We start from the raw sequence: 9,845 nt of genomic DNA, 5'->3' as shown, positions 1-9,845 counted from the left end.
CGTGGATGTACTGTGCTTATGGCTGCATCACACGCTTAAGTTGGGTTAAAGAGTTACTCCAGTTTCTCCCCTTAATTCTGGGTTCTGTAGTTCTTTGGTGGGGAACTCTATGGAATAGAAACTTCTCTGAACCCTCACCAAACTGCGACCCCCCAGGACCCATGGACTAATGTAAGTTTGTAATGAAGTTATGCTCCCAGAGCTAGCAGGCGGGAGTTTGGGGGAGACAGTAGCGGGATGGGGTGGCCGAGAGAAGGGTGGAAGCCTACCCTTTCTGTCAGTCAAACAGCCTTCAGCAATTAGATACAGTACTGATTTTTGTTAAAAAATAGTAAAGGCTTGAGAGGGAGTTGGTGGCTGTTAGACTGTGCCAAGTGATCTTGATGGCATGCTCCGAAGCGCGGCCGTGCCGGCTTCGAAACCCATTTTGGTGTGTGTGGAAGCGGAACCAGGTAATGATGGTAATTCTAGGCGAATGAATGTGGTATAAGGGTCTCTTTGCCCTCTTGCTACCCTCCACTCCCTCTTTCTATGCTGCATGACAATTGGTAGGTCCCACGTTCCATTGGGCTGGGAGGAGATTTGCTAGGAGAAGGAAATTGGGCTGTGTGTGTATGTGTGTGTTTGTTGGTACAGCAGGTCAGGAGGTGGTTGCTAAATAGGAAAAGATATCACAGCTCCAAAGTCAGGGAAACGGGATGAAGCAAACACAGATTGCCGGCAGAAGTTCCGTTGCGCATTCCAAGTCCGTAGAGATACGTTGGGGTGCTGTGAAGAAAAAGGGGGTCCAGTCGCCTCTGGCCGTCCTGCAGGCCCAAGGCTCACCACCGCTCCCTCCCCCTTGTACGCTCCTTGAAGCTCCCACTCCTTCGCTCGTTGGGTGGCTGCTCCCCTAGCAACAGCCTCCTCCGCCATCTTCTCCCTGGCCACCAGGCCCTTCTTGCCTCAGGGGGCCGCTCTGGATGTGGAGGTTGGACTTATGGCTGTCGTTCTGGGTGGGGCCGCTGCTCACCCGGTTCTTGATCTCTGCCGCCATGGTGAGGAAGGCCTGTTCGACGTTGGTGGCGTTTTTCGCACTCGTCTCCAGGAAGGGCACCCCGAGGGAGTCTGCGTATTCCTGCGTGCAGGGAGGTCGAGACAAAACAACAATGAGGGCTGCAGAGAGGTAGCCACGCTAAGCCTTTCTTTTTTTTTTTAATGATCAACTTATTTATTTCAAACAAAAAAAGTCCCCTTTATAGATTCCCTCCCACCCCAGGGTGCACAGAGCTTTGGTGCTGGCGCATCCAGCGTCTGAGCCTTGTGCAGAGCCTCCTCTGCCCTGGTGCTGCTGGCGCTGATGGTATTCTCAACACCCTCCGGACCCATGAAACGAGGGACCGGGGGGGGGGGGGGAGGCAGCTGGGGGTCTTCGGAGGCCTCTCTTTGTCGCAGACCTCCTTCCCCTCTCCCGCTTCCTCCTCTGGGCCAGGGGGCAGAGAGCGCTGGTCTTCATCATCCTCTGACTCCTGGTCACTTTCCTATTCCATGGGGGTGCCTAGTTCTTCTATTGCCTTGTCCTCCTTGGTATCGACCTCCTTCAGGAGATCGTTGTCCTCAGACCCTGACTCATTGATTGAATCAAAAAAGGAATCCAAGGAGGACAAGGATTCAGTTGAGCTTAGTGAGCTAAATGGCGACAGTTTTGGCACCCAATCAGGACTCAGGAGGTCAAGTTGTCTGGGGGTCTCCTCCCTGCCACCGTCTTCCTGCTGCACTTGGCCACTTGGCCACAGGATTCTGGACCCTCAGAGGCTGACATTTTGGAGTTTGCTGAGAGTCTTTCTCTCTGTCTAATACCACGTATTAGCAGTTAAGCCACCCAAAGGCGGTTGGGCCAAGGCTGGGGTTGGCTTCAACTGCAAAGTGAGGTGGGGATTCTGAGCCGATGTCACAGACAGGTTCCGATCAGTCCATTTTCTCTAAGTGGGGGGGGGGGGGCTGTTTCCCCTTCGGGTGACCGCTTAGCACCCCCCCCCCAAGAGAAAAAGAAGAAGAAAAGCGGAGAAATCTTTTAATTCTGTAGCAAGAAAGAATGAGTGCCAGGAATTTTGTTTTCCCTGCACTCCTGCGTTGCAACACCTTTTCATTATTATTGTTATTAAACTAGGTTTAATGAACACTCATATGAAAGTGCTCTGTAAATTGATAGCCATAGTCTTTATATGCTAACCTTTTATTCTCTTCCACATCCGTTGAATGTTCCTAAACCCTTCTTTTAGATTCTTTGGGCTTCTTTTAGACTTTTATATATACTTTACTTTTTAGCTTTCCAAAACGTTTTACAGATTGTAAATGACTGTACCCCACTTTACTGATGCTGGTCTACTACCGTAATAAAGATTTGGTTGATTGAAATGCAGTGATTGGACTCTAATGTAATGTAATATATTCCCCTCCCCCCAAATTAATACTTCTTTACTCATTAATAATAGTAATAATAATGAAATAAGTCAAGCCAGAGGCTCCTCCCAGCTTTGCCTTGCCCCACCCAGTGGGCGTGACCGCCCACACCATGCTAAGCCTTTTGCAGCGAAAGCAACTAAGAATCTCTAGCAGGTCACAAGAGGCGCTTTGTTGTTTTCCATAAGAAATAAATAAATGTTAATATGTAAATTGCATTTCTGTAATTTTAGATTTCTTTCTGTAGCGCCCTGGAATCCGTTTTTTTTTAAAAATAACTAAATAAACTTGTTAAATAAATGTTGCAGCCCTGGTAGCTATCAGCAGCCCCGTCAAATGGGCAGGGTACAAATAGTAAAATTATTAGTAGAAATGGTAATAGTATGGGGTGATCCGAAAGAGAACAAGAGGAGACCATCAGTAGGTGACTGATCCCTCTCTCTGCTGCCCAGCTTTTCATTAGGCAGACGCTGCTTTTTGATCTAGCGCCACTGCAGTTTATGAAATAACATAAGCGATATGTTCATTGCTTAGGTTCTTGTATCAGGAAATGTACAATCTAAAATCCCCTTTAGGAGATGGGGGGCTCATCATGGTACCCTGAAGTCAGTGTGTTAAGAATTTATGATTTTGAACTAGTGAAGAGATATGTGAATTGATTATTAGCAGCAGTTTAAGTAAAATAAGATGTAAGATTCGATTTAAGAAGTAATATGTTGTATTATGAAGTAAAATTAAATATTAAGAAGTTATATTTGGATATTTTGATGGTAATAGATTTAAATTTTAGAGATGAGAAGTTATTAAAGTAAAGTAGAATTGGAAGCAAAGGAGAGAAAACGGGGGAAGTCCCCCAAGTAGATTCAAAACAAGATTTTTTAATTAGTGAAAGGAATGTTGGTATTCCAGTCTAGGTTTGTATCTTTGTTTATTTTTGTCTTTAATTGTTGTATCTGTTGATGATGTATCTGTTTTACTGTATTGTTTTTTGTTTTTGTGGAAAACCAATAAAATCTTTGTAAAAAAAAAAAAAAGAGTCGGGGAGACAACAAAGAGTATGAATGAATGAAAACGAAAGAGTGCGAATGCAGCTAGTTTCACCGAAGGTGAAATTGCTTTCTCAGCAATTTTAAGGGTAAAAGCTGGTTTGATGCATGCATGCATGCCCTTCCCTTTCCCCTATTGATGCACCTTGGCTGTAGTGTAATCCACTGCTTTCTTGCTCGTGAGGTCGCTCTTGTTTCCCACAATCAACTTGTTGACGTTCTCGCTGGCATAGCGGTTGATTTCTTCCAGCCATAGATGCATGTTGTTGAAGGAATCCTGGAAAGGGGCAGGGACAAGGTTCAGAGAAGTGGTTCATTTAAGGACAGGGTGGATTTGATTTAAATCAAACTGATTTAAATCACGATTTAGATCACTAGTCAGTAAGGCTTGATTTAAATCAGTTTCCTACATAAAGACTAATTCTTGCTGGTATAACTTTAATATGCAAGTAGATGAAGATTTTTAGAATAACAACTTTTCATATTAGTTTTTTTATCCCCAGTTCAATAGGTTAATCATTCATATTTGGACAACTTTTCTGTTGTACTTAGGAAGGAGAAAAATAATCATGAGTCTTGTACTGTCTACTCGGGGCCTCAGCCAAGGGTCTTTCCTATCACCTACTCCCAGGTGCTAAGGGATGCGGGTGGCGATGTGGTGTAAACCAGAGCCTAGAGCTTGCTGATCAGAAGGTCAGGGTTCGAATCCCCGCAATGACGGGGTGAGCTCCCATTGCTCGGTCCCTGCTCCTGCCAACCTAGCAGTTCGAAAGCACGTCAAAGTGCAAGTAGATAAATAGGTACCGCTCTGGCGGGAAGGTAAACGGCGTTTCTGTGCGCTACTCTGGTTCGCCAGAAGCGGCTTAGTCATGCTGGCCACATGACCCGGAAGCTGTACGCCGGCTCCCTCGGCCAGTAAAGCGAGATGAGTGCCGCAACCCCAGAGTCGGACACGACTGGGCCTAACGGTCAGGGGTCCCTTTACCTTTAAGTTAGTGGAGTGGACATTGCTGCATCTTGTGGTAGTGAATTTTTGTGGGAGTCTGCCATTTGGCCTCCGTTACTGGTCAGGGGTCCCTTAGCTTTACTGGTGGCCCAAGGTAGCTGGCTAGGAAGGGATAAGATACCCTGCATTGCAAGGGGTTGATCCAGACGACTCTTGGGTCCCTTCCAACTCCACAATTCTATGATTCTGTGCTGTGCTGGTCACAGCTGCCCTCAGGGGAAGGTCCTACGTAAGGTGTAGTGTCTCCCCATTGCTTTTCTTGAATGAAAAGCTGTTCTCTGTTCAACTTACCTGGTCTGTCACATCGTATACAATGATGATGCCATGCGCACCTCGATAATAGCTGGACGTGATTGTTCGGAAGCGCTCCTGTCCTGCAGTATCCCACTGTGGGGCAAAGAAATGTGTTTGTTCTGGTCAGCGCTGCCTTCTAGCGGGCAGTGTTAGAAATGTGACTCGGTTTTCAACAAGAGAATGTAATAAGAGTATGAGAAAATGAGTGAAACCAAAATGTAACTCAACGGAAATTTTGATTCTGTTCATACAGGTCTGAATCAAGACAGTGGCTTCGTTTCCCACTGCATTGTATACAAGGTGAATGGCATGCAAATATATATACTATATGTGTAATTATATACTAGGGGAAGTTATTATATACAGGTCTGTTTTAATGCATGTATATTCAATTGCCACAACATTTACATAAATACACATACTGTATATTTCAGCACACTGTTCTCCTTGGATTCATCCCTTGGACCTGTCAGCAAATCTAGAATTTGAAGTGACTCCTAAGACTGCTTTTAAAGAATGTCAAAACTTCCACTGGAAGGTTGTCCTTTCACCGAACATTCAAGGTGTTTTTATGGGGTCCTTAATTACAAGTGACTGAGCGGAACAGTTTGTCAAGATGGATAAGAAAGAGCTGTAGCTGCTGTGAGTCTAGATTCTGTGCAGCTGTTTAAGGTACAAGAGCTTTCTTCTTCTGCTGTTCCTCTTAGCCATTGCAACCTGTACCGCAGGAAGGGAACCCAGGAGGCTCAGTCTCCAGCCTCCTCCTGTTTCCACAGCCCTGTGAATATACTTACAATCTGCAGCTTAATGGTCCTTCCCTCCAACTCTATTGTCCGGATTTTGAAGTCCACGCCGATGGTGCTGATGTAACTGTCTGTGTAGGTGTCATCCTAGAGGAGAAGAAAAGAAAGTGTGCGTGTGTGAGTGGTGGCATTCTGCTGAGATAATGTGCTGTGCCTGAGTGGGAGCACTAGAGCAAGGTGTTTGCAAGTCAAGAAATTTCAGTGTATCTGAAGAAGTGTGCATGCACACGAAAGCTCATACCAAGAACAAACTTAGTTGTCCCTAAGGTGCTACTGGAAGGATTTTTTGATTTTATATTTTGTTTTAAGAAATTGTAAGATACTGAAGAGGTACAGCCATCTTCTTTCCATGGTGGCATCTCCAGGTAGAGTTGAGAAAGACCTCTGCCTCAAATCTTGGAAGAAGAGAAGAAGAGTTTGGATTTGATATCCCGCTTTATCACTACCCGAAGGAGTCTCAAAGCGGCTCACATTCTCCTTTCCCTTCCTCTGTGAGGTGAGTGGGGCTGAGAGACTTCAGAGAAGTGTGACTAGCCCAAGGTCACCCAGCAGCTGCATGTGGAGGAGTGGAGACGCAAACCCGGTTCACCAGATTATGAGTCTACTGCTCTTAACTACTACAACACACAGGAGAGAGAGAGAGAGAGAGAGAGAGAGAGAGAGAGAGAGAGAGAGAGAGACGGAGAAGAAGAGGAGGAGGAGGAGGAGTTTGGATTTGATATCCCGCTTTTCACTACCCGAAGGAGTCTCAAAGCGGCTAACAATCTCCTTTCCCTTCCTCCCCCACAACAAACCCTCTGTGAGGTGAGTGGGGCTGAGAGACTTCAGAGAAGTGTGAGTAGCCCAAGGTCACCCAGCAGCTGCATGTGGAGGAGCGGAGAAGCGAACCCAGTTCACCGGATTATGAGTCCACCGCTCTTAACCACTACACCACACTGGCTCCTTCCTGTCCGTGAAGGTAGATGGACCAGTGGTCTGTCTCTTTACAAGGTCTGCTTCTTACCTTGAAACCCAACCCACTATTATTCATTGCATTTGTATCCCACCTTTTCCTCCATGGAGCTTAAGGTGGCATGCGTTGTCCCCCTCCTCATTTAATTCCTGCAGCAGAGCAGCCCTGTGAGGTAGATTAGGCTCAGAGGCAGTGACTGGCCCAAGGTCACCCAGTGAGTTTTATGGCAGAGTGGGGATTTGAACCCTAACTTTCCAGGTCTTAGTCCAGCACTTGAACCACCATATCTCCTGATTGCCAATCAAAAAATCCTTCCACTAGCACCTTAGAGACCAACTAAGTTTGTTCTTGGTATGAGCTTTCGTGTGCATGCACACTTCTGCCAGTTCAGTTTCCTTGGCTACCTTCATGGCGATCCTAACGCTAAAATGAAAAATCTGGGGAATTCAAAGTCGGGGATTTCTTAAAAAAACACAAAACAGATCACGGCACACCTCCATTTTTGTTAAGCTCCGCTCACTAATATGGACAAAAAGAGACAGGATAGCATTTGCACGGGAGCTAACGTGCCAAGCCTGAACAAGGAAAAACTAGATGTTTATGACCTGTGAACACAGTATAAGGCTCCTTCCTGGAAGTGCCCCAGGAAACCTTTTTCTGACATGGGGAGAACACCCTTAGAAAAGACTCGCCTGGTGTCTATCTCTGTTAAGCCAAGCACGCTGTCAAAGAACAGGCGGCAGCCTGGATCGCAGATTCCCCTCACCACCACCATCCCCGATCAAAATTAGCTTGGTGTTGTTATTTTTGTGTTCCTTTCCCTGGGTCTGGAGCTGTTTGTAAGTTTGTTCTGTGGCACAGCTTGTGACTTCTGTGGTTTGCATTGACTAGGTGGACGTCTGGTGGTTGGGCGCTGGATTCAGGCTAGAGTAAGGCCTAGCATCTTGGAGTAAAGGTAAAGGGACCCCTGACCGTTAGGTCCAGTCACGGACGACTCGGGTTGCGGCGCTCATCTCGCATTACTGGTGAAGGGAGCCGGCGTCCAGCTTCTGGGTCATGTGGCCAGCAGGACTAAGCCGCTTCTGGCAAACCAGAGCAACGCACGGAAACCCCATTTACCTTCCCGCCAGAGTGGTACCTATTTATCTACTTGCACTTTGATGTGCTTTCGAACTGCTAGGTGGGCAGGAGCTGGGACCGAACAACGGGAGCTCACCCTGTCATTGCCGGGATTCGAACGCTGACCTTCTGATCAGCAAGCTCTAGGCTCTGGTTTACACCACAGCGCCACCCGCATCCCTTAGCACCTGGGAGTAGGTGATAGGAAAGACCCTTGGCTGAGGCCCTGAGTAGACAGCACAAGACCCAATAGTCCGATTGGCCAAAGAAAGGAGCTTTACTTCCAATATGCTTTGCGCATGCTCAGAGGCATCTTCCTCTCTATATCTTGGGGCAAGACCTGACGTTGGAAATGTGGCTGAGAGTCCTGCTTGCCTCGTCCCTTCTCTGAGACTTCAGCAAAAGCTAGCCAAGGTGCCGGAACACCCCTTACCGCAAAACGGAGCAGGAGGCATGACTTCCCAACTCCAGAATCGCCAATCAGCAGCAGCTTAAACAAGTAGTCACTGTTGAGAAGGTAGAAAAAGAGAAAAGACGTTTTGGTGAGCAACTATAAATTGGTTTGGGTCGAAGTGAGCCACATACATGGTTCCCCCCCTACCCCCTTCTTCTTAAGAGAAGAGGGGCAAGTTTAATTGTGTCGCTAGATACTCACTATTCAGGACTGATAGTTGACATGTCGGCAGGCAGGCAGGCATGCAGAAAACCAGGTGTGTCCCGCTGTTTTGAGCACTCAGAAAGCCGGTGTGGAAGGTTGCCGTTCCCCAACTTGTGTCTGCTGTGTGATAAACAAGAAGATTCGTTGCGCAGAGAATTTTTGAATCTGCACTTTTCCGTGTTTGTTAGTTTTTTTAAAAATGCATTCAAAGCGTTTGGAGAAGGAAGTTGGGATTTGCGTGTGCAAGGTGCCTCAAACTAAATTGTCAAAAGGTTTTTCCTTTTTAGTATTTTTCTAATTCATGTTTTCGGTTCTGATTATGTTTGTCACAGGTACCAGGTAGTCTTTCCCATTAAAAGTACATTGTCTTCCTGTTTTTTGGCTGGGTGTCAAACCATCCATATATTTGATGTTCTGGCATTTGGTGCTGGTTGGCTGTGCCACATTAAGCCTGCTTCTACACTTGGTTAATGTCATGGGTAGGCAGTTAGTTTAAGGGCCGGGGGCCGGATCTGGCCCAATCGCCTTCTAAATCCGGCCGGCAGCTGGTCCGGGAATCAGTGTGTTTTTACATGAGTAGAATGCGTCCTTTTATTTAAAATGCATCTCTGGGTTATTTGTGGGGCCTGCCTGGTGTTGTTGTTGTTGTCGTCGTTCAGTCGTTCAGTCATGTCCGACTCTTCGTGACCCCATGGACCAGAGCACGCCAGGCAGGCCTATCTCTCACTGCCTCCCGCAGTTTGGCCAAACTCATGCCAGTCGCTTCGAGAACACTGTCCAACCATCTCATCCTCTGTCGTCCCCTTCTCCTTGTGCCCTCCATCTTTCCCAACATCAGGGTCTTTTCTAGGGAGTCTTCTCTTCTCATGAGCTGGTGTTTTTACATGAGTAGAATGTGTCCTTTTATTTAAAATGCATCTCTGGGTTATTTGTGGGGCCTGCCTGGTGTTTTTACATGAGTAGAACATGTCCTTTTATTTAAAATGCATCTCTGGGTTATTTGTGGGGCCTGCCTGGTGTTTTTACATGAGTAGAACGTGTGCTTTTATTTAAAATGCATCTCTGGGTTATTTGTGGGGCCTGCCTGGTGTCTTTACATGAGTAGAACGTGTGCTTTTATTTAAAATGCATTTCTAGGTTATTTGTGGGGCACAGAAATTCATTCATTTTTTTCCCCAAAATATAGTCTGGCCCCCCACAAGGTCTGAGGGACAGTGGACCACCCCCCTGCTGAAAAAGTTTGCTGACCCCTGGTTAATGTGCCCCGTCTCGTGGTTTTATCTGCCTTTGGCTTTCTCAATAGCCACTCCTAAATTAGAGTCATGAGCCCATTGCTTCCAGATCTGCAGGGCCTTTACTGTGGCGAGGGAAAGGCAGTCTGCACAGAAGCTTCTTCGGTTCTTCCAGGCTCAGCCCTGGCTCAAATTAGGTCTTGTTTCAATTCCCATTGTGCACCGCACAGGTGAAGCCGGCTCATGCCTATGAAGCATCCTGCCCCGCAATAAATGGCTACTCTCCAAGGGCC

The 9,845-nt window shown here is 46.7% G+C and overlaps 1 protein-coding gene across 1 annotated transcript; it reads right to left on the bottom strand.

Annotated features, from left to right (window-relative positions):
* Positions 1 to 862: 862 nt before the first annotated feature.
* Positions 863 to 8,447, bottom strand: LOC117051894 (ras-related protein ORAB-1-like). The gene is made up of 6 exons (XM_033158613.1): positions 8,318 to 8,447; positions 8,096 to 8,168; positions 5,583 to 5,678; positions 4,786 to 4,881; positions 3,634 to 3,765; positions 863 to 1,117 (listed from the first exon to the last, which is right to left on the bottom strand). The coding sequence occupies exons 1-6, from the start codon at positions 8,338 to 8,340 to the stop codon at positions 893 to 895; spliced, it is 645 nt and encodes a 214-aa protein (XP_033014504.1). The 5' UTR covers positions 8,341 to 8,447; the 3' UTR covers positions 863 to 892.
* Between the last annotated feature and the right edge of the window lie 1,398 nt (positions 8,448 to 9,845).

This window comes from Lacerta agilis, chromosome 8 (genome assembly GCF_009819535.1).
Source record: "Lacerta agilis isolate rLacAgi1 chromosome 8, rLacAgi1.pri, whole genome shotgun sequence".
NCBI classification, from domain to species: Eukaryota; Metazoa; Chordata; class Lepidosauria; order Squamata; family Lacertidae; genus Lacerta; species Lacerta agilis.
This window is presented reverse-complemented; position numbering and strand designations above follow the sequence as displayed.

What these genes read in the sequence shown, in the direction of transcription:
- LOC117051894 (XM_033158613.1), bottom strand. Translation starts at nt 8,340, where the DNA reads ATGTCAACTATCAGTCCTGAATA. An exon ending in TCAACTATCAGTCCTGAATA is followed by an intron (nt 8,169 to 8,317) that starts GTGAGTATCTAG and finishes CCTTCTCAACAG; the next exon opens with TGACTACTTGTTTAAGCTGC. An exon ending in GGACCATTAAGCTGCAGATT is followed by an intron (nt 4,882 to 5,582) that starts GTAAGTATATTC and finishes TTTGCCCCACAG; the next exon opens with TGGGATACTGCAGGACAGGA.